The sequence below is a fragment of the Heteronotia binoei genome, chromosome 5, assembly GCF_032191835.1.
Source record: "Heteronotia binoei isolate CCM8104 ecotype False Entrance Well chromosome 5, APGP_CSIRO_Hbin_v1, whole genome shotgun sequence".
In the NCBI taxonomy this organism is placed as follows: domain Eukaryota; kingdom Metazoa; phylum Chordata; class Lepidosauria; order Squamata; family Gekkonidae; genus Heteronotia; species Heteronotia binoei.
The window spans coordinates 30,878,492-30,902,476 of NC_083227.1; the positions used below are offsets into that span (position 1 = coordinate 30,878,492).

A 23,985-nucleotide genomic window follows, 5' to 3' on the forward strand; every position below is an offset into this window, starting at 1 on the left:
TAAAGGGATGTTTTTCTAAGCTGTCCCACACGTTGTCCTGAAATGTTGAAGAGTTACTATGAAAAACTTCATTCCCTGACATTTGCTATCTCTGGCATTTTGTGGCTGGATTCACTTTCTGTGGCAGCCATTTTGTGGTGCAAGAAGCCACATACTGAGCCGTAGCCGATGTGAAATTGCTGCTGGAGACGCTCTCTGTCCCTCTTTTTTGAAAATTGTGTAAAGAATCTATATAATTGAATCAATATTGGTCCCAGGTCTGATGAAGACTGGAAAGAAACAAGTACTTAATCGATTGGCTTGTCACCACACTACTTTGGGACTTGAATATACATGTTTTGGACATTTGGACTGATTTCTATATACTTCTTAGTAAATTGGTCACTAGCTTGCATTTTTTGTTGTGTAATCCATTATAGTGACCTCTCTCAGATTGTATTCTATTCTTAGTATTGGGTTAGCATGGTACCAATAACGGTTGTTGAAGCTTTACGTTTCAAGAGATGATGCTGTTCTTATTTCTTTTCCTGTTCTGGAATGTTTACTTCTTGTTGAGGTTATTAATAGTTTTCATACAAGTCTTTTTTCCACTGAGTTACTGCTTCTCGGAGTACCCGAACTGAGGATAAGTGACTCCTAACCGGAACAGGAAGTGAAACTTCAAGTCCTGCCTCCCTGCAAGTAGGTTAGGAATCACCCACAAGATGTCCTCCTCTTTTCAGAGGAGAAGGACCCCTCATGGTAAGTATCCAATGGTCGTCTTCCGTTTGCTTCAGGCGAAGTGCTCATGGCTGTCTGGAGAGAAACCAGCTGTAACAGCAAGAAATCTCCAGGGGCCACATCGAGGGGAGCAACCCGATGTGTGCTCCTGATTTCGCTCTCCCTTGCAGATTTCTCCGATGTGGTTATTTGTTGTCCCGCGAACTCTGTTCACATGTCAGAGTGAATACCTGTATGGCCTGCATGTTCCTATGAGTGCACTGCTGTTTGTAAGAGCTGACCCCAGGTCCGCTTTACACATAAAACCGGCAAGCACTATCTGGATAAACGTGGGGTTTCAATCAGCAGTATGTGTGTTGAGAGTGTAACGTGAGAATTACTCAGGGCATGGAAGTAGAACAGTAACGTGTACACTGTACAGTGACTGTCCCTGCTTGTGAATGCTGCTACACTCTTGTATCCCGGTAATTTTATTCCTCCTTTCCTGATTCAGTCAATGGTCGGTTCCCACTTCCTCTTTTTAAAAAATTTAAACCTTTCCTGGATTCACAAGCTCTTTTTCCCATTTAAGCAAGGACTGCACGAGAACCGCTTGGCTTTCCTGCCTTCATTGCTGCCACCAAACCAAACTCAACGGTCACTTCTTGAATTCCTGCCTCAGAGTTTTGCAACGAAGCTGCAAATCTAGGCTGCGTTCGGTTCCTTACCTCTTTAGCTCTATGGCTACAGTCTCCGCCCCTGGGATGAATTGATGCTGGGACCGCCTCTCTCCATGTGTCTAGGGTGGTAGGTAGGGAGCAACCGCCTTAACATAACCTCTCCCTTTAGTTGTTTTCGCTTTATTTAGGTTCTTAGTGTTGATGCTTGAGAAGCCGCCTTTTCAAGGCAACTTGCCCTGGTTGGAATATTGTAAGTTGCTCCTTGGGCAGGACTTGTGTTGGGCATGGAGGCAGTTTGCGTTTGCACCCTACTGCACGGGTTTCTTTTATTCAGTGCACGTTAAACCTGGTAGAGGCATGCAGCACAATGAGTTTGACAGTGCTAAAGTGGTGGTAGAGACTGCAGGGGAAATATTACATTTCTGAAGTCTTCAGAGAATGGCAAGTTAGCACAGCTGGTAAAGGGTTAAACTGAAACACTTTCCCTTCAAGTGCTAGCTCTTTAGGTACAGGGAGTCTTTTGATGTGGGAAAAATGGGAATACTGCTTGTTATTCCATAATTCTTTTGTCTTTCCCCAGGTGAGTTTGGATCTGCAGCCCCTTTTGGGAGCTGGTAAGTCTCAAGTGCTTTTAGGTGCAAGGGGATTTTGAGGGAAAGGGGCCAGCAGCAAAGTGGGGAGGGGTTGGAAGGAAACTCCTCCATGGGATTAGTATCCCAGGTCCAGTGTCTAGAGGAGGAGTGTCAAACTCATTAGAGGTCCAGACACAAAATAGGATTTTGTGGGCCGAGCCATGCGTGTCACAAAATGTAGTGTCAGGTAGCGGAGATATAAACTTTATAAAGGATACAGATAAACAGAATTAAATATTTTAAAATATAAACATGCTTAAAACTCTTGTGATATTTTGTTTAAAATGTAAAATGAAAAAGTTGAGGAATGGTGGGATTTGGCAATGCAGTTTTTAAAATAAAACATTAAGAAAAAGTGCAAGGATCACAGCAGAAACTAAAAATATAAAATGCATATGAACATGAAATGGCTGGGCATTGCAAGCTTCTCCCTCCACTCCATCTACTCAGATTGGCAATGGCTCTCCAGTGTAATATCCCCCTTTGGCTGTGGGTTCCTAGGTTAGAGTACTCACCAGGCACCAGTTTATTCAGCAGAGACAAGCTGGTTCAAAGCATCAACCTTTTATTTGCAAGGAGCTTCAACTGGCCATAAGCGCTGCAGAAAATGAAACTACCTTAGCTCCACTCCATTGAAATACATTGCAGCACAAAGTTGCAAGAAAAACACAGAATGGATTTGCCATTAAGGACTCTGGATGCCACCAAAGCTTGGGGGGAGGAATCCTAACACAACTACAGGAATTAGTTGACTAAATGATTGTATTGCTGTTTTAAGAAATTGCTTTTGCAGTGATTGTTGTATGATTTTATTGGATTATATATTGTAAACCACCCTGAGTTTACTTTCAGGGTAGGGTGGGATATAAGTCTAAAAAAATGAACACAAATAAAACAAAAAACTAATATATATAGGGTTCCTTCATGAGATGTCCCATGAGATATTACCTCTTCTCCCCTCATCAAGACAGCTGACTTAGTAGAATTGCTTTGTTTTGATGAGAAAGTTACAGGAGTGTGGGGGAGGGATTGGGAGGGAAGTAGCTTTAGTAGGAGGGGGACTGATTGAGAAGGGTGGGAAGATACAACCAGCGCTGAGGATTAAGTGCCTAGTAGCTCCAATCTGAAGAGGCCTTTTCAGCATCCCTTCCAGTTTGTTGGTTAAGGATCGGTGTGACCCAGGTTTGAATCCCCCTCTGCTATGGAAGCTCACTGGGTGATCTTGGGCCAGTCACTCTTTCAGCCTTGCTGACAACACAAGGCTGCTGTGAGCTGGAGGAAGTGAGGGTGAGAAGAATGTTTCTGTAAGCTGTATTGGACCCCAGCACTTGGGAGAAAAGCAGGGTACAAATATCAATAGATTTGCGTTATACCAGGGGTGGCCAAACTTGCTTAATGTAAGAGCTACATAGAATACATTTTGGATGTTTGAGAGCCACAAGTCATGAATGCCAGATGTTTGAGAGCCACAAGAAGGAAGGAAGAAAGGAAGGAAGATAGATGGGGGAGGGAGGAGGAAGGAAGAGGTGGAAAGAAAGCAATGTTAAGTTGAGATGCATTCTCCAAGCCGCTGTATGGTTTAGCTTGGAGCAGTAACTTAGAGAGAAATGCCTTCTGCAAGTTGGTCGACAGGACAGTGGGGGCTTTGAGAGCCATGCAATATGTGTGAAAGAGCCACATGTGGCTCCCGAGCCACAGTTTGGCCTCCCCTGTATTATACTGTGCCCTCCCCCCATCCTTGGGGCAGACCACCCACAGCTAGTCACATTCATCAGCCAGAGTTCTTCACTTCCTGTCATTGGCTTTGCTATCTCTGACATTTTATGGCTGGTCTCACTTCCTATGGCAACCATTTTGTGACTGGCTGTGCCTCCTGCGGTAGTCATTTTATCACACACACACACAAGCCTTTATTGGCAAATTTATTTATTATTTATTAATTTAATTTATATCCCGCCCTCCCCACCAAAGGCAGGCTCAGGGCGGCTCACAAACCAAGGGTCGACGCAAACACATTTGTGTGACTGATACAATAAACAACAATAAAAACATAAAATGTAAAAATAATTTAAAACAATTGCATGTGCTACTATCATAATTTCAGGCAGCGATTTAAGTTCTGGTGGTTAGCTATACTCAGAGGTCTCAGGATCTCCACAGTGCAGTGAAGTAGGCCATTGGTGGTGTTCTATGGGCCAGTCCCATTGCTGCAGATGTTACCATTCATGTAAATGCCTCGTGGAAAAGTGCCATTTTGCAGGCCTTGCGGAACTGTAAGAGCTCTCGCAGGGCCCTAACCTCCTCCGGCAACTCATTCCACCAGCTAGGGGCAGCAACGGAAAAGGCCCTGGCTCTCATTGTTTTGAGCTTCGCTTCTCTGATGCTGGGAACTGTCAACAGGTTTTGAGACCCGGACCTAAGAGCTCGCTGGGGCATGTGCAGGGAAAGGCGGTCCCTAAGGTATGCAGGGCTTTAAAGGTAATAACCAGCACCTTGAAGCGAATCCGGTACATTATCGGTAGCCAGTGCAGCGCTTTCAGCACAGGCTGAATGTGTTCCCGTAAAGGAACTCCCATAAGCAGCCTGGCTGCAGCATTCTGCACTAGCTGGAGTCGCCAGATTTGGAACAAGGGCAGCCCCATGTAGAGAGCATTACAGTAATCCAGTCTCGAGGTGACTGTAGCATGGATCACTGTTGCCAAGTTGTCGCATTCGAGAAAGGGGACCAACTGCCTTGCCATCCGCAGATGGTAAAGGACTGACCTGGCAGTGGCAGCAACTTAGGCCTCCACTGTTAAAGAAGGATCCAAGAGCACCCCTAGGCTTTTAACTTTGGGCGCCAGCATATATCAGATTATAAATAAGGCAATAAACAGATAAAGAAATAACAGAATAAAAAAGTCATATGCAGCCATATATTGGAAGGTAGCCATTTTATCACCTCACCCATCACCATGTGTCAGAATTCTAAAGGTGCCTGCAGGGACAAGAAGGTTGGGGACCCCCAGGGTAAGATATATAATACACAGTGCAACTGACCAATGCAAAGGAAGGAACACAAACTCGAATGACAGCCAACTGCCCAGGTTGGCATAGTGCTAGAAATGCAGGATGTGGGATTGCAAAGGCACAAGGTAATGCAGTATCCACTCCCATATCAAAGTGCCCTTCTGGATTGCTCTGTCTCATTCACTGATCACTTTCCTTTACAAGCAGATCACTATTACTTTGGGAGCCTAGTTTGTATGACATCCATTGGAAATTGGGAGGGGAGGAGGAGACTGCTATGAGAAATTGCAGCACAGAAGCTTAAAATCATAGAACCAAAGAGTTGGAAGGGACCTCCAGAATCATCTAGTCCAACCCTCCTTGCACAAGGAAGGAAACTCACAAATACCTCCCCCTAAATTCACAGGATCTTCATTGCTTTCAGATGGACATCCAACCTCTGTTTAAAAACTTCCAAGGAAGGAGAGCTTATTTTGCCATGATTGAGTAGGTCAGGAAGCTGGCACCTAGAGGTAAAACATCAGGGGTTCCCCACATGGTACCCGCTGACACCTTTTCTGGTGCCAGCCAAGTGTTTCTAAAAAGTGGATGTGGACTGATGAGGCTTCAGCCATGGGACATTTGATTGGCTGTGAAGATTTTTAAAAGCGTTTTAAAGAGGGAGTCTGAGGTGGCCTTTTTCACGCACACGAAAGAAGGGCAGGAGGGTCTCTCCAGAGAAAGAGGCTCCTGAGAATGTGTAGAGAAGGACTGCTGTGTCAGCATCAAAAAAAGCCACCTGCTCCGCATCACAGTTCAGAGTTACTCGGATCCTTTTGAGCCCCCCATTCAGGGCAAGAGGATGTCTCTGAGGATGACTGAAAGCCACATAACCAGCAGCCACCTTCCCCACAGCCCAGATCCCTCCCTCAGGACTAAAGTTGATTTCGCCCTTCCTCGTTAAAGACTTTCTGGCAATCCCCACAGCCCATTCTTGTTCATGGCCCACAATGATTTCCCAGAAATACCTGCCTGTAGTGAACCCCTCACATCCCAACACAGAAACAAAGACATCAAATCTCTCAGGATTGTTGGGCAGATTTTGACGGTTCTCTGTCTCTCTCATGCTTTTCTGACCCTTAGACAGGATGAGTAAGGGGTGGGCCGTGTTTGGATCAAAAGTCACATTTGCTGTTGGGGAGAAATGAGAGGACAAAAGAGAAGCCAAATCAGCTGGGAGACTGATAGTCACATCATACACATTTGTCCCCATTATTAGCATCCCCATCTATCCTGTCCGTTATGTTCTCCTTTCCTCTTTAGTTGAAATCCTTTCCTGGATTCATAAGCTCTCCCAGGAGGGACATTTCCTCTCAAGGACCTTTGTGAGGTACATTTCAGGAGCGGGATGCTCCATTTCTTCTTTCTAACCTTTTCCGTATTTGAAGAGGGAGAAGGTCTGAAATCTCGGGGTGGGGAATTTGAAGGACAGAAGGAAATATCTTCCTCAAAGACACGAGCCAATCTGTTGTTCAAGGACCCTCCCAGAAAGGGAAGCTCTGCTGCTTGAGAAAAGCAGGAAATGGAGAATGTAAGAAAATGTATGCCTCTTTGAAACCTTGCGTGACCTGACAAACTGCGACTTTTGCTGAGGGTATCTCAGAACCAATAGAAGTGATAGAATGAGCCATGGTGCATGCCTGGAAGTCAGTGCTGACTTATGATGACCCCTACTGGGGCTTGTACGTTTCTGAGAGATGGCTTGCCATTGCCTGCCTCTGCGTCCCAGCACTGGTATTCCTTGGAGGTCTCCCATCCAAATACTTGCCAGGGTCGGCCCTGTTTAAGCCACGGTATTTACTGATGATTTGTTCCTGGCGGGAAGCAGTCTGGAAGCAAATCATTCATAACCCTGTTAAAAAACTGGCTCAATACTGCAAAAATTCTGTTTCCGCTTTCAACTCATGCAAGACGAATGTTAATACCTGTTTTTGTATCTATTGTTGGCAGGGCTTTTTTTTTGTAGCAGGAACTCTTTTGCATATTAGGCAACACCTCCTGATGTAGTCAGTCCTCCTGGAGCTTATAACAGGCCCTGTAATAAGAGCCCTGTAAGCTCTTGGAGGATTGGCTATATCAGGGGTGTGTGGCCCAATATGCAAAGGAGTTCCTGCTGCAAAAAAAGCCGATTGTGGTAATTAAACAGCTGCTTTACAAGTCGGAATGTTTTCTGGATCAGGGTTACCATCATGCAGCTGTCATATTTCATGCATAATTTACCACGAGTGGGGAAATGGATGTCTGTAGACTTGCATTGGGTGTGGGAGAATTTCAAATCTTCTGTTATGGAGCTAAACCAAAGAAAAAGCGTCAACTCATGACAATAATCCTTCCCTCCTCTGTATTTTAAGAATCCTTCACCATGTCCACCCCCCCCCCCCCCCGGAAAATACTATTAACTCCAGCCTGTTCATAGCCAAAAATAGGTTAAGAGGGCTGGACTAGGATTTGGGAGATCAGTGTTCACATGTCCATTCTGCCATGAAAGCTTACTGTGTGACTTTTGGCCAATCACTTTTTTTTAGCCTGAACTACCGGACAGGGCTATTGTTATGAGCAGGGGTCAAATTCTAGCAGGAGCTCCTTTGCATATTTATTTTATAAATAAATAAAAGCACTTGCAAGGCTTTTTGAGGATTGGTTACATCAGGGGGTGTAGCCTAATATGCAAAGGAGCTCGTTAGAATTCCATCCCTGGTTATGAAGGTAATGTGGAGAAGGGGGCTGAGAAACAAAGAGAAGGTTGCAGGGTGTATTTCCAGTTTTCTTCCTACCTAAAACTTGTATTGCATAAGGGCTGAAAGACAACCCAGGGTATGGTGAACGCCTCCTTTCACATATTGCTGTCCCAGAATTTCATATGATTTCCTACCAAGTTTTTCCTCAGGCACAATTTATAGTACATTAAAAAGGCAGAGAAACACGGAAGGCAGACATAGAAGTCTGAACTGACTGATAGCCTGTCCTGTGCTTCCTCATATGGAGAATTCTCATGCTTTCACATCTCAAGAAATGATTGTGTAGAAAGGTCCTTGGTGTTGACATCAAGCACCAAGTTGTCAGTCATTTAAAAAAGGCTGATAAGGAGAAAAAGGAGAGAGTTCAATCCCTCACAGTTCGCCTTTTCTGCCATCCAGAAAAAAAGGCTTCTTCACAACAAAACATTTGGGAACTGCCTGGGACAGAGAGTTCTAGATTTTGAGAGTAACAAGATCATCCAACTACTCTCATTACTGGAAAAATGCTTCAATAGATGCCCTGGGCCCGAATCTGGCTGGCCCAGGCTAGCTCTATTTTGTAAGGTCTCAAAAAGTAAGCAGCCCTGATTAATACTTAAATGAGACCAAGGAAGTCCAGGGGCACTACACAGAGGAAGGCAACAGCAAACCAACTCTGAATGCCCTGTGAGGTTGCTGTGAGTCAGCTGATATTTGACAGAGCTTTCCACCAGAAGCACAGGAATTGTGGCTGAAACTGTTTAATTTAGGAAGGAAAAAAGGCTAGCGTACAAAAAGAGATGTACCTTTCTGCTGCTGAAGCCCGGAGACCAGAGTGTCTGAGGAAGCAGAAGGAACAGAGAGTCAACACCATGCCTTTGTGGTTAAAATAAATATTACAGCAATAACAAAAAAACCACTTAATAACAGAGTATATTTTTTCAACCAAAGTAGTAGGTAGAAAGTTTTCTGCTTGGGGGGGAGGTGGGAGGAATCTTCCATCAGTCTTATTTACTTGCAGTAGAAAACCAGAAGGATGTTGTTGTGCTTCCCAGTTAAGATTCTGATCCCCAGAGGGGAGGGGATGGAAAACAGAAACAGGGCTCTCTTGGTAGCCTAACACCATCTTTGGAAAACCTTCCCTCCAAAACTGTACTTCTGGTACAGTTTGTTGGAATAAATGAGCAGTGATTCAGAAAAGCTTATCCCTTGCCACAAATGTTAGTCTTTGAGCTGCTCCTGGACTCTTATTGTTTTCTACTGCTACAAACAGGGCACATGTTTATTGAACATTTTTATTGAATTATTTTATTGCACTGTTTCAGCGCTTTAATGTTTTTATGCCTACTGCCTTGGAGACACTAACCAGGTGAAAAGGCAGCATTGGTTAATATAAATTAACCAAATATATAAATATAAAATGTTTTAAATAAAATAATTTATGTTGGTTCAATGCTGCTGAGCTCTGCATCGCTGGGTTTGTTTTTTTACTATTTTACTGGGTTTTGTTTTGTTTTTTACTACTGACTGAGTTACTTTAATGGAATTTACTTAAGTTGTAAGCAACACATGGATTTTGTAAATGAATAAATATAACACATGCTTCTCGATACACTGTAAGAAGCAACGGGCTCGATGCAATATCCAGTGTAATATCTAGTATAAAGTCCTTGCAAGCTGTTCCTTACCTTTGAATTGCTTCATGACACCCTCCAGAAAGGGACCGATATCCCAGAAATCCCAGATCTTCCACTTCAGAATAGGTGCAAAAACCACTGGAGTAACAAATTTCTCTTTTCCCTCAAGTCTACAGAGAAATCAGGTTAGTCTGCCATCTGTCCAATCCGAGGTTTCCAAATGGAGCAAAATAAAAAGGAACGAGGAGGGTGGAAATGCTAGATATAAAGCTAGTGCTGAAAAACAGAGGACAGAAGGGCTTTGGAAAGAAGATGGTCTCTCACTGTGGCCCCTAAGATCCCAAAGCCAAGCATGTGAGGGGCAAAGCAGACCTCATGAGGACTAGTTGGCTTCCTCCAAAAGTCATCACCAGACATTCCCTTCCTCATTTCTGCCTTGCAATGTCAAATGTAAGCAGAAGGAGACACTGTCATGAAGTGGTCACAACACTGGGCCTGGACTGTGCAGAACTCATTAAATCCCCACTCAACTATTCAGCTAATTGGGTGACCTTAGGCCACCTTTTCCCTCATAGCCTGAGAGGGCTGTTGTGAGGAATAAGTAGAAGAAGCAAGAAGTATCATGTGCACTGCTAAGCTTGCACCTGCCCACAGTGCTTCACCTTTCTTTGCAGCCCTTCTTTGCTCTGGAATATACGGTTACTCTTGAAGTCAGGGCAGCTGGAGGATTCCTGACGTGCTATGGGATATCCTGCACGTTTGCCCAAAACACATGAAGTTGTCTTACCCTGAATCAGAGCCTTGGTCCAATAAAGGCAGTATTGTCTACTCATACTGGTAGCAGAAGAAGACCGTGGATTTATACCTCGCCTTTCTCTCTGAATCTCAGAGCATCTTACAATCTTTATCTTCCTCCCCCACAACAGACACCCTGTGAGGTAGGTAGGGCTGAGAGAGCTCTTACAGCAGCTGCCCTTCCAAGGACAATTCCTGAGATAGCTATGGCTGACCCAAGGCCATTCAAACAGCTGCAAGCAGAGGAGTGGGGAATCAAATCTGGTTATCCCAGATACGAGTCCTCACACTTAACCACTACACCAAACTGGCTCTCCAGGTCTCAGGCAAAGGTCTCACATCACTCGTTGCCTGATTAACTAGAGATGTTGGAGATTGAACGTGGGAGCTTCTGTGTGCCAGGCAGATGCTGTGCTACTGAGCCACGAGCCAATCAGTGGAGTTTTCCCAAGTGTGTGTGATGTGTGGGTTCTAATCTTGCCTGTTTTGCTGTTATCTGGCCCACTGACAGCCACAAAGTGAGCTTTGCCTTCTTTTCAGAATCCCCATGGCAGAATCTGAACTCAGGACTGATACATTGCTGCATTTCCTCAGTCAGCTCTTGGTGGATTGTCAGGACTGTTTTTTGAGAATGTGCAATTATAGATTCCTTTGTTGGTGCTTTACTGCCTGCAGTCAACTTTCCTGGTGGTGCTCCCAGGCTCTCTCCTGTCAGGTTTCAATTCTTGGTCCCCATCCACAGAGACTCAGGCTGGCAGGTTGAAATCAGGACACTAGCTAGCTCACATGAAGGCTTCTATGTTTGTCTACACAGGCAAGCTATCGCACATGAGCATAAGACCATAAAAGAAGCCATGTTGGATCAGACTAATGGCCCATCCAGTCCAACACTCTGTGTCACACAGTGGCCAAAAAACCCCCAGGTGCCATCAGGAGGTCCACCAGTGGGGCCAGGACACTAGAAGCCCTCCCACTGTTGCTCCCCACTAAGCACCAAGAATATAGAGCATCACTGCCCCAGACAGAGAGTCCCAACAATACTCTGTGGCTAATAGCCACTGATAGACCTCTGCTCCATATGTTTATCCAATCCCCTCTTGAAGCTGTCTATGCTTGTAGCCGCCACCTCCTCCTGCAGCAATGAATTCCATGGGTTAATCGCCCTTTGGGTGAAGAAGTACTTCCTTTTATCAGTTCTAACCCGACTACTCAGCAATTTCATTGAATGTTCACATGTAAATGGGAGGCAATATTCTGATGCGGACTGCTCAACTACGCTTTATATTTCACTGCACAAAGGGAATGTCCGTTATTTCCCTGGGTTGTAAATAACCCATCTCCTCACAGTTATATATACTAATCAAAACTAAGCTTCCAGTTCTTCACATCCTTTCTGGACCCTATCCAGATGAGTGGGGTCTACATACCTCTGCAAAGTGGTTCTGATATCCTGGAGGGAAAAGAGAGAAAAAAGAGGGAACTCAGTGCTTTCTATAGGACACTACAAAGATCCCACCCTGACCTGGATAGCCCAGGCTAGCCTGATCTCCTCAGATCAGGAAACCTAAGCAAGGTTGGCCCTGGTCCGTATTTGGATGGGAGACTGTTGGGAACTTCTGAACACGGGACAGGATGTGTGTGTTAGTGTTATTCCCCCCCCTTCCAACTTCCCAGACCTGAGTTCCTAGGAAATGGGGATTGAGGCTCAGTCCAGGCCCCTATTCTGCAACACAGATCAACAAGGAAGTTGCTATGCAGAGGCAGGCGATGGGAAGCCACCTCTGAAAGTCTTTTGCTTTGAAAACCGCGTGGGGTCACCGTAAGTCATCTGCAACTTGACAGCCAAAATAAATAAATAATTCCAAAAGAAAACTGAGCACAGATTCACAGAGAGTGAATGAAGGCTTTTCCTCCCTTGCCTCTAGTGGCATGAGCCAGGATATGAGGCTTGAACCAAGATATGAGGATGGGATTGGGAACTGAGTTGCAAAGCGAGGAGACCCTATCAGAGGCATCTGGGTCCTCTAGCACTTTGGAGACACTGCTCTTCTGCAATCTGCTGGACGAGATTTTATCACCGTGACCCCACAGAGCACACAGTGTACCTACCCACCCAGTATTGTCCTGCAATACTCATCCCTGTAGCACAAGCAAAAATGTGGACAGTGTATTACTCCACTAGTCAAGGTATGCTAGACAGGGCATCACCAGCTGCCCCACAGACACCACTCTTGCTGGTGGCACCATCAGCACTTGGCTAGTCCACACAAACCAGGTCTTTAAAAAAAACTGAAGGGACAATATGGAAAACACTGGAATGCAATCATTTAGAAACCACATTGTCTTGATTCTCTAAATGAGCTCGTTTTAGCTACTCAGGGCTTTCCAGGCTAGTATAGCAGTTCTCTCCAAGAGAACTGGGTCCCTTCTCCAGAAAAATCAGCAGCTTATAAACTTCGTCTAATCTGTTTCTTACTTAAGTTCTTCACACATCAACATGCATGAAACTGCCTTATACTGGATCACACCATTGGTCGCTCAAGGTCAGTATTGTCTACTCAGGCTGGCAGCAGCTCTCCAGGGTCTTAGGTAACCTGTCCCATACTGCCTGGTCTTTTAATTGGAGATGCTGGAGACTGAACCTGGGACCTTCCGCATGCAAAGCAGAGGCTCTCCCACTGGGCCACGGCCCTTCCTCTTCATTTCTCCAGATAGCATCTCACTTTGCAAGACACAGCCAGTGAGCATGTCTGGAAGCGAAAAGGACATTTCTGCATGCAGCAGACCAGTCTTGCGACAATAATTTGGGTCCCTCCACTTCTGGAAGGTGAGACAGGTGTAGAAATGGGTGGAGACAGGCCTCCTCTGAAGCAGAGCTTGGACTGTTTCTGCCATGCTCATACCTGCAGGAGTTCACAGGGTGGCTGCTGAATCTTCCTCTTCCCCTCCAGGATGAGGCTTTCAAGAGAGGAAAGTTCTTGGGAGAGTCTGGCCAGGTGGTCATCCCTTTCGCTCACAACCTCCTTCTCCACCTCCTCCATGTGGGCTAGCAGATGTTTCTCTTGTATTTCCAAAAACTGGTGTAGTTGCCTGAACTCAGCCACTATCTTTTGCTTGTCTCCTTTTGTTTGCTTCTGCAACAAGGAAATGGAAAGCAAGGCTGAGATCACAAACGCACAGAGCAATCCCAAGAGGTCTACTCAGATGTAAGTCCTGCTTTATTCAATGAGACTTACTCCCAGGAAAGTGTACTTAAGGCTGCCCTGACAGCTTATCATTACAGCATGAATAAGTTATGGGACACCTATAGCAAGGGAATTTCTGACTTCTCATAAATCACATCAACAATCAGTATGAAAACAGTTTCTGAAATATTAACGCGGATCTTTCCTAGGGCCAGAATATTTTTGAATCTGAGTCAAATTCCCTTCTCCTTTAGTGTTTTCTCTTTTCTCCCTGGCATTTTTTTTTTCAAAATGCAGCCTTGGAGGACAAAAATGGGAGACCCAGATTTTTTTCCACTAAGACAACTCTGTGCAGTGTCCATCTTTCCCAACTGGGGGAAAGATGCGGGCTTGGATCCCATTATCCCAGAGCACCACTAATGGCAGAAAACTTCTTGGAGATTCAACTGAAGGTGGCCCTAAAGTGACACATCTGGAAATGACTAGATTCAACTCCAGAGGCACCTGAGATGCCAACAGGATTTTCACAGCTCTCTTCAATACAGATGACGTAGCTCATACTTTGACTCACAGAGGCAAGACCCCCAAATCTTGCGGATAGCTAAGCTGCTACTGGACTTGAATCTAGTGGTTCTATTGGAGACCAACACAGCTACCCTCTGAAACTCTCTGGAAATGAGAACTCCAGATTTGGAAGAAAGACTAGGGCTACAGAAAACTTTGGCAAGAAACCATCAAAGATCTTTCTCTCTAGCAATCAGCTGCAACATCAGCTGCAACCATCAAATGGTCTTCCAAAAAACCAAAAGGCTGTGACCAATTTTGCATGAGGCTTGTTCCATGTGGGGAGCCCTTTTGCTCCCGGGGCTTCTCTCCATTTTTGCACAAGTTGCCCCGGAGCTGCAAGTTGGCCCAGGGCTCTTCCGCAGCAAGCAGGATCCTCTTCCAAGCGGTTTCTACTTGCCACAGGAGAACGGCGCGCTAACTTGCAGCTCCGGGGCAACTTGTGAGAAAATGGAGAGAAGCCCTGGGAGCAAAAGGTCTCTCCACTCAGAACAAGCCCTAGTGCAAAATCGCTCCTTGTTTAATTGGGTGTCAGGAGAGCTGTTCCTTTACTATTAAGAGCAAAGCTAAACGCTAAAGAACTTACATCACCAAATCAGGCTTTGGATGCCTTGGATGCTGTCTGGACGTGCACTTAATCTGATTTAACATTCACAGTTGGGGGAGATCATCTTGGGCAAACAGAATTTGATTTAACACAGTTGACCATTATGAACAGGACAAATCCATGTACTAAACAAGGTAATTACACATTTCAGCAACATCAGTAATTCCATGACCATTTTCTACAGGAAATCCACTGTTCCATCCTAAACAGATTTATACTCTTCTACATCTATTGAAGTAAATGCCCTGTGAAGGGTGTCACTCTGCTCAGGGTTGTATTGCAAGTTGTTCTAAATGACCAAAAATTGGTTCACTTTCCAGAAGCAAAATAGTAAAGAGTCCAGTAGCACCTTTAAAACTAACAAATTTTATTGTAGCATAAGCTTTTGCAAATCACAGCTCTCTTTGTCAGATGCATGAAAGGTCTGTGGTAACGGGAAGGGGGGAGGGGGGATGAAGGAAGTGAGTGCCATGTAAATGCAAAGCATGTCTGAATTTCCAGAAGCAGTGGCACTTACCAGCAGGTCTTGGCTTTCCTTTACTACATTCGATTTAAACACCAGAATTTTTGCTCTCTCCTCCTTCAAACCCTCAAGGAAGCTACAGATGTCATCCTGAAGAGGGAGAAAACTCAGGAGTTTGTGTGTGCATGGGCCTATATTCAGAGTTGTCTTCCTTGATGCCAAATACAATTTATAAATATAGCGACGGGGGTCCCCTCATGCCTTCCTTTCTACCACCACCACACCTACATGATCCCCACCTGCCTGAGCCTCCTGCTCTCATTTGCAAGCCATGTTCAGGTGCCCACACTCAGGTGTACCACCTGCACACCCTTTCACCGGCAGCACAAGCCAGTGCATGCAGCTGGGGGTGCTGCTGCCATTGCTGGCAGGAGTGCCACCATTGTGTGCCACCCACATGCCCTTCCTCAGTGAAGACAGTTGGGAGCTCAGGAACAGGCAGGTGCCAGAGAAGACACGCGGGGGTGGATCTGTGAAAGTGGTCTGACCAGAAGTCCTGGGCCCTGGCAATTGAGGTATGCTGACATCAACCCTGTATAAATATCAAAACAGTGTTGATCAAACTGAACAGAATACAAGATTATGTATTAACATACTGTGCCAGAGAATGGGATACAGGTTAGGCCCAATGTTCCCTCTAATCTGTGGAGTCTTGCAAGCAAAAATTCTACTTTGTGAGCTACTGGCATTAAAGTTGTGAGCTACTGCAGATAATAGTTTGCTCTGGGGTTATTTTTCCTGAGCTGAGACAAAAATGTGTGAGCCGGAAGCTAAAAAACTGTGAGCTGGCTCACACTAACTCAGCTTAAAGGGAACACTGGTTAGGCCACAAAATTGAGGGAGGGGTTTACCTTTCACTGCCCATTTTCCCAATTCAATCACCCCTCCCCTTGCTATTTACAGAGGGGACATTCCCATATCATAGGGACATTTCATCCCTGACCTTGATGGCTGGGCTTGCCTGCTCTCATTAGATCTCATTGGCCCTGGTCAGTATTTGGATGGGAGACCTCCAAGGAAGGCCAGAGGCTCTACACAGAAGCAGGGAACAGCTGAACATCTCTTGCCTTGAAACCCCCATGGGGTCGCCATAAATCAGCTGTGACTAGGCAGCCAGAAAGATGTTTCTCTCTAGCAATCAGCTGCAACATCTGCTCAGCCAGAAGTCAACACAACTAGACTAGAACTGTGCACATTTCTCAGCATCAGCCCAAGTGGCCGTAAGGGGGAAGGAGAGGAACAGCGGAGATGGGAGGCTGCAAGAGAAAACCTACAAGGAGGGTTTTCACTACCTGTTTGGGACCAGAGTCTGGAGACAGAACCCACGAGGAGTTTTCCCCACAAAGTGTCATATGGGAGACCCATCAGAGTAGAACAAACAAACCACTCCTCCTCTATCAACATCCACGGAGATCTCTCCTACCTTATATTCCTGGGCTGCCTCCTCCAGAGGAATCACCTCGTGGTATTTGTGCTCCTTGGATCCATCGCAAGCCACACAAATGGGAGCGTTATCATCTTTACAGAAGAGCTTCAAGGGCTTCTGGTGTTTCTCACATACTTGAACCTTTCCAGCTGCTGAGATTATCTGATGCCAAAATTAAAACAATCTTGTTTGCAACATTCCACTTCCTGGTTTCTGTTCCTTTCTTTTGCTTTTTAAATATACCAAGCAGGGTAATCCATGTTAGTGCAAAGATGACTAAATGGTGTAATCCTAAACAGATTTACACCAATCTGAGAGTCAGTTTGGTGTAGTGGTTAAGCGTGTGGACTCTTATCTGGGAGAACCCAGTTTGATTCCCCACTCCTCCACTTGCAGCTGCTGGAAGGGCCTTGGGTCAGCCATAACTCTCGCAGGAGTTGTCCTTGAAAGGGCAGCTTCTGTGAAAGCTCTCTCAGTCCCACCCACCTCACAAGGTGTCTGTTGTGGTGGAAGGAGATAAAGGAGATTATAAATGGCTATGAGTCTCTGATTCAGAGAGAAGGGCAGGGTATAAATCTGAAATTCTTCTTTAAGGGTATAACTCTGTTTAAGACTGCACCATTTATCCCAGTTAATAGTCAAGATAAAAAGGTAACGGTAGTCCCCTGTGCAAGTACCAGTCGTTTCCAACTCTAGGGTGACATCATATCACAATGTTTTCACAGAAGACTTTTTAAGGGGTGGTTTGTGCCTTCTCCAGTCATCTACACTTTACTCCCAGTAAGCTGGGTACTCATTTTACCGACTTTGGAAGGATGGAAGGCTGAGACAACCTCGAGCCGGCTACCGGAACCCAGCTTCTGCTGGGATCAAACTCAGGTCGTGAGCAGAGCTTGGACTGCAGTACTGCAGTTTACTACTCTGCAGGTCAGGATACTGGATCCTAAAATAAATGTGCTAATGGATTTATTAATGCAGGTAAGAGAACAGAATATCTTACAGAAGTAAATTCACAGAGAACGTCCCCCAAAAGAGTCTAGAGCAGGGGTGTCAAACATGCGGCCCGTGGGTCGAATCAGGCCCGCCAGCAACTGGCTGTCCTCTGCTTCATTTTCCCTTGCCTGCTTTTTTCAGTCATCATTTTGTGTTTCTCCCTGGACAGGCCAGAGCAGCAAAGCAGCCTTTCCCTCTCCCCCCTCCCTTTTCCCAGAGGAAGGAGGAGCAGCCTCAGCCAATGAGGAAGTTTGGCTCTGTAGCTCTGCTGGGTGATTAAGTTTCACAGGCTCAATTAATCACTCTGCAGAGCTACTGAAACAAACCTCTCTTCCTTCTAATGAATGGCTGAGGCTCCTCCCCCTCCTCATGCCCCAAGGAAGGAAAGAAAGAGCCAGAGCTTCCTTTGCCAATCCTCACCATCAGGAGAGCTACAAAGGCCTTGTTCACACGGCGTGTTGAGTCCGTGTTAAACTGACCCGGTTCTATTCCGAATATCTTTGTTCCGGATATTGTCGATCAGACTGCCATACTGCAATTCGAATCACTCCGTCGTGAAACCGTCTTCTGCCATCCACATGATGGCACCATGCAGTTTTTTCTCTCCACTATTATGCTCATGCACACATTATGCACATACACACACTAGGCGCATATGCACAAGGATTAAAACATTGTGTGGTTATGCGGTTATGCGCATATTGCTAAGCAGTAAAAAAAAATGGCAACCGTAAACCGGATGTCTGAGGTTCCTTTTGCTCTGGGACAGCCTTCAGACATCCGGAAGTTGCTAATATCGCAGCAGAACTATCCAGACAGAGAAAACTACAAGGTGAAACTGGACACCTCAAAAAACTCTGCAAAGGAGCAGGTAACAAAACAATTCGGTTCCGAGAAGGATTAGGGGGGAGGGGACTACCACGAGTTAATACCGGGAGGCAGATGTTGCTCCTTCCTGATCCTGACCTGCTTGATTTCCTTGGCACCCTGACCTTTTGGCTTTTGGACATTGACTTCTGATTCCGGTTTGTGATTCTGCATTGGTGACTTGGCTCGTGCTTGACTTCCTGCACTTTGACCTGGGACTGGCTTTGGACTCCTGCCTGCCTGCACCCTGAGAACGTGACAGTCACTGGGTTCCCCTCCTCTTTTTCACTGTACTCATGCCCTCCAGTCTTTCTCAATAGGAAAGCATGTGAACTATTTAGAAGAGAAATATTAGCATTAGGCTGAAAGTGTATTCCACCTCAGGATTACCCAGCAAATTTTTCTTAATTTTTCTTTCACGTTTTCCTTTGATTGGGGTTCCTGAATTTAGACTTCCCAGATAGTAGCCTGACACTGACCATTGTACATTGCTGTCTCTCTGTTCTTGTTTTTTTTTGGGGGGGGGAGTTGTTTTTTTTAGTTGTAGTCATTTTTCTGGGGAAGATTATAGTTTTGTAGACAAGCATACAGACAAGCATAGACTGCCATGGTGCCTTCACATGTTCTTGACTGGAACATGAAGCAACTTCTGTACAAAAGCTCACAATGCCCAGCTGCTTCATGTTCCTCTGGGTCTTAGGCTCAAAGCATTGACCATGAGATGTCTGTAGTAAATGTCAATGAATCAAAAGTAGGTTTGCAACTTACAGATGTGCACACCTGAAGTAAGTAAAGTAAAGTAAATTTATTTTTATATCCCGCCCTCCCCCGCCAAAGGCGGGCTCAGGGCGGCTCACAGACATGGAACACCATGATTAGAAAAAAATACAATGTAAACAAGAGTTTAAAATACAATTCAATTATATAGATTAATTAAAATAGATAAACAGGTGCTATAAGGTGCTATTGGTCACAATCATACCTGAGATGAACAGCACAAACATTGTCTGCAGTTTTTGATGCAATAATTCATAGCAAGAGGTGATATTTATCAAAGACTGTAAAACAAAATATTGCAAGCATGCTAATATTTTAGGCATGTTTTATTTTAAGCAAAAAAAACCCTTTGTCTCTGTGCCCTTTACAAAGTTTACATGTCCGCTACCTGACATTACATTTTATGATACACATGGCCCGGCCCGACAAGGTCTCATTTATGTCAAATTCGACTCTCATAACAAATGAGTTCAACACCCCTTGCCTAGAGAGCAATTTCCTATCCACCTGATGATCCAGAGGGATTTCCGCTTTACCTTATTATCTTGAACAGCCTCTTCCAGAGGAATCACTCGATGATCTTTGTGCTCCCTGGATCTGCTGCAGACCACACAGAGGGGGGCTTCCTCGTCCTTGCAGAAAAGTTCCAGGGGTTCCTGATGCTTCTTGCAGAGTCCTCCCTTTCCTTCTCCCCGCTTTGCTTTTGCCTCCATTCCCTCCTGTGGGCAGAGTTTCTTAATGATTTCCACGAAGTTGGCCAGCTGCTGATTAGGCAGGAGGCTGTTTGGCTGAGCTCTTCCTCTGCATTGGGGGCAGGAAGGCTCGGCGGCTCCCGCCTCCCCCCAGCTGCGGGTCAGGCAGGCTCGGCAGAAGTTGTGGCCGCACGCTGCAATCGTGACGGGGTCCTTGAAATAGTCCAGGCAGATGGCGCAGGTAGCTTCCTCGCAGAGATCTTTGACCGGACCGCCGGCAGCCATTGCTGTCTCAACATCCGGGAGACGGAGCCCCGGAGTTAGTTTCGTTTTCTCTGTATTCCAAGGAGGTTTTCTTGCTGGAATTGACTCAGCGCCTCTACTGGCGTGGAAGCAAGTTGCCAGAATGAGCTGGCGCAAATTGAAATTTAAGAAAATCCATTTGTCAAAAGAATGTCCCAGATTCCTATTCTTTGAATTCTTCTTGCTCTATGAGAAAGCTAGATAGATATTTTTGTTCTGTTGCTTCTAGAGATGCAAGCCTCCAGTTGGACCTGTGGATCCCCCAGGCAGGTATAACTCATTAGATGATAAAGGCAGGGATTGGAGAATTGTCTGCCAAGTACAGGGTGATCACAGGAGTTTCAGAGTCAGAACTTTCTGACCAAGATAATCTCTTGCTGGGTGGTCTCTTGGGCCAGTCACATTAATCCTTACCTACCTCGGAGGACTGTTGTGAGGATAAAATGGAAAAGAGCAGAGCAGTGTAAGCAGCGTTAGGTTCTTCGGGAGGAAAGTTGGGGCAAAATGCAATTGTTAAATTTAATTTTGGCTACAGTTTACAAAAAAAAAAAGAGAGAGATTGCTCTGGCTGTTCCTTCATCTGGTGTTACGGCCATTCTTTGGGCAGAAGGCTTAACTGCTCCTGCCATATTCTAACTATCCTTAAATATGTTTAGAGTAAATATTCCACACTTACTGGTTTCCCAACTGGATACATTTTTCTTTTCTAGAAACAAAAGCAACTGCAACTGGAGATGGGGTAGGGGAGTGAATCATTTTCGCAGATGACAAATCTGAATATTTTCAAGTGAATTAGAGTTGGAGACGATCCACATGCCAGCTTCTTGGATTTGTTCAAGTTCCTACCTAACACATTATTTTCAAATAAAGAGGGAAAGATATATCTTGTTACAAGATTTAGGCACTCTTCTTTTGTTTTCACAGACTCTTTGTCTAAATACAAGCCTGGGAAAGCTGGTGGAAGGCTGGAGGACTCGTCAAAATGGTCTCTGGGTTTCACAGAAGTTTTAAAAGGTTCTGTCCTGTTGGCAGAACTGTAGTAGGTACGTACATTGACTGAATAAGGGCAAACAAAAACTTCCACATAATTTGTCTCTGCCATGTCATTCAGTGCTGTTCCTCTTTGTCAATCACTAATTGAAGCCTGTGAGGATTTATGGATTGGTATATGTGTAAAATATTTGTTAAAAACATTTGAGTACCCTTCCTTATCAGGGTACTCAGAAATATACTGCCCTGAGCACATTGGTGCATCAAGTTTCCATAGCTACTAAACTCTTTTTCCTGAATTTGTTCAGTCAGCCATTGCGATACAGTTTTGAAACCTCTTTGTGGAAACAAAATTCTCAAAATATGTTTAAAGGTTTGTGAGGGGCACCTGTGTATTTCTCCTTAATTTCCCGCTTGAGAGGTCTGGCACTTGTTTCTGAGCTCCATCGTTCAAACCCCCTGTGAGAATTTTGCTGAACTCTTAAGATTTGACAAACTTTCTAATATTTTCCCCCACAACGAAAGGAAAAATAACCAAAACGTATAAGGCAGACAGATGGAAATCATCATGACAATTATAATTCAGGAAGCATTTAAAGGTAGATGCTGAGCTGATATAATTTAGTTGGGTTCAGGTAGCCAGCTTAAGGTGGCCCCAGCCTTCCATCGTTCCGAGGTTGGTAAAATGAGTACCCAGCTTGCTGGGGGGAAAGTGTAAAATGACTGATTTGTAAAATGGGTAAAATGAGTACCCATAAAAAGTCTGCTGTGAAAATGTGAAAACAACGTCACCCCAGAGTCGGAAACAACTGGTGCTTGCACAGGGGACCTTTCCTTTCCTTCATTCAGAGTCTCAGAGCGGCTTACAATCTCCTTTTCCTTCCCCCACAACAGACACTCTGTGAGGTAGGTGGGGCTCAGTCTTGACTGAACTTGTGACTGGCCCAAGTTCATCCAGCTGACTGCATGTAAAGAAGTGGGGAATCAAACCTGGTTCTCCAGATTAAAGTCTGCTGCTCTTAACCACTACACCAAAGAGTATAATATAGCCAATATCCAATGCACTGTGAGGTAACTATAATTAATCCAGTACACAGTACAATATGAGAAAAATGGAAGAGGATTACCTACACATGAAGCTGCCTTATACTGAATCAGAAGACATGGTCTACCAATGTTAGTATTATCCCTTCAGTCTAACAGAAGCTCTGCAGAACCTCAGGCAGAGGTCTTTCACATAACTCACTGCCTTTTAACTAGAGATGCCAGGGATTGAACCTGGGACTTTCTGCATGCAAAGCAGAGGGTCTCCCACTGAGCTACAGTATGGTGAGTAGTTTTTTGGCACCTTTATACCTGACTATACTAGAACATGGCCCTACTAGTATGCAGTTTTCTGCTTCCTTTATAGGCTTCCAGATTCAAGCTGGGTGGCAGTGTCAAGTCTGCAGATTCAATGATGAGTCAATGTGGATACAAAGATCATTCTTTATTGATACTGTTACTTGTTGGCTTTCACCAAGTCATTGAAAAGACTAAAATCATACAGTAGATACATTCAATTTAAGGTATACTTCAAAGGGATTCCTACAGGGAGGAAGGGAGGGAATGCAGGGGGACACATTCACACATAGATGTAACTAATACATTCTCATGTTGATTAGAGGGCCATTTGGCCTTGAAGGTTTCCAGGCTTCCTTCTCTCCCACCAGCCTGGCCTGAGAAGGCACAGATAACTTCTTTCACACATTTACATTTCAAAGCAGGAATAAACTTCTAAGGAATAGGGGAAAGGGAAGATAAAGCTAGCAGCATTTGGTTCTACTTTGGTTCTACCCAGCATGCTCTCTGTCAGAGCCAGAGTTATAGCAAGACTTGACATACTGCCCCCCTCAAGCCGCTTCTACCCCCTTTTGAGTAGTGATTCCAAAACAGCTATTCTTTGTATGGTTTGCTCCTTTGTGGAAAACAGCTTTTTGTTACCTCCATATCTGGCCATAAAAACTACCCACACACACCCAAAATGGAGGAAACAACCAGAATTTAAATAATTGGATTTAGAAGAAGAAGATATTGGATTTATATCCCGCCCTCCACTCCGAAGAGTCTCAGAGCGGCTCACAATCTCCTTTACCTTCCTCCCCCACAACAGACACCCTGTGAGGTGGGTGGGGCTGGAGAGGGCTCTCACTGCAGCTGCCCTTTCAAGGACAACCTCTGCCAGAGCTATGGCTGACCCAAGGCCATGCTAGCAGGTGCAAGTGGAGGAGTGGGGAATCAAACCCGCTTCTCCCAGATAAGAGTCCACACACTTAACCACTACACCAAACTGGCTCTCCGGGATAGAGGGATAATGGGGATAGAGATGAGAAAAAACTGTGATGAGACCTTGGATGTTCCTCTGTGCCAAATATAAAAGTGCCCAGAAAGATCACCAACCCACTGTCCTAGCTAGATAACTGATGGACATCTTGGCTGCAAAAGTTCAGAAGATTCCAGTTGATCCCATTAAGAGAAATGGATTACTGTGTTTCGGTTCTACCGCCACCCCTTTGGGTTCAAGCTGGGATCAATATTAGGGAGATCTGAGATCTGTTCTCCATGTGAATTGGACCTTTGAACCCCAAGTTTAGGCAAGGCTCAAACGTCTAAACAAGTCTGACTTTTAGTTAAATTCACTACAGCAATTCTGAAAGAAAAGGAAACTGCAAGGATTCATACCTAGGAAGAACTTGGTAACCTGCAGAGCTGCATGGCAAGTGGGACATTCTATATTCCTCATAGCCATGTAGCAGCTACAGCAGCTATTGAAAAATAAACCAGAGTCTCTTTGGGGAGCTTCTGTCCTCT

General features: G+C 45.0%; 1 protein-coding gene across 1 annotated transcript; it reads right to left on the bottom strand.

Annotated features, from left to right (window-relative positions):
• Positions 1 to 3,920: 3,920 nt before the first annotated feature.
• On the bottom strand, positions 3,921 to 20,182 carry LOC132571347 (E3 ubiquitin-protein ligase TRIM7-like). Its single transcript, XM_060238152.1, has 8 exons — positions 19,687 to 20,182; positions 16,511 to 16,675; positions 15,082 to 15,177; positions 13,112 to 13,342; positions 11,636 to 11,658; positions 9,465 to 9,583; positions 8,583 to 8,615; positions 3,921 to 6,190 (listed from the first exon to the last, which is right to left on the bottom strand). The coding sequence occupies exons 1-8, from the start codon at positions 20,125 to 20,127 to the stop codon at positions 5,673 to 5,675; spliced, it is 1,626 nt and encodes a 541-aa protein (XP_060094135.1). The 5' UTR covers positions 20,128 to 20,182; the 3' UTR covers positions 3,921 to 5,672.
• Positions 20,183 to 23,985: the final 3,803 nt, after the last annotated feature.

Coding starts and splice junctions, on each gene's coding strand:
- LOC132571347 (XM_060238152.1), bottom strand. CDS start 20,127: ATGGCTGCCGGCGGTCCGGTCAAAGATCTCTGCGAGGAAGCTACCTGC. Junction 15,178..16,510: donor AGGCAGCCCAGGAATATAAG/GTAGGAGAGATC, acceptor CTCCCTCTTCAG/GATGACATCTGTAGCTTCCT. Junction 6,191..8,582: donor CGGGCTTCAGCAGCAGAAAG/GTACATCTCTTT, acceptor TCTCCCCAACAG/CAAATGTGACTTTTGATCCA.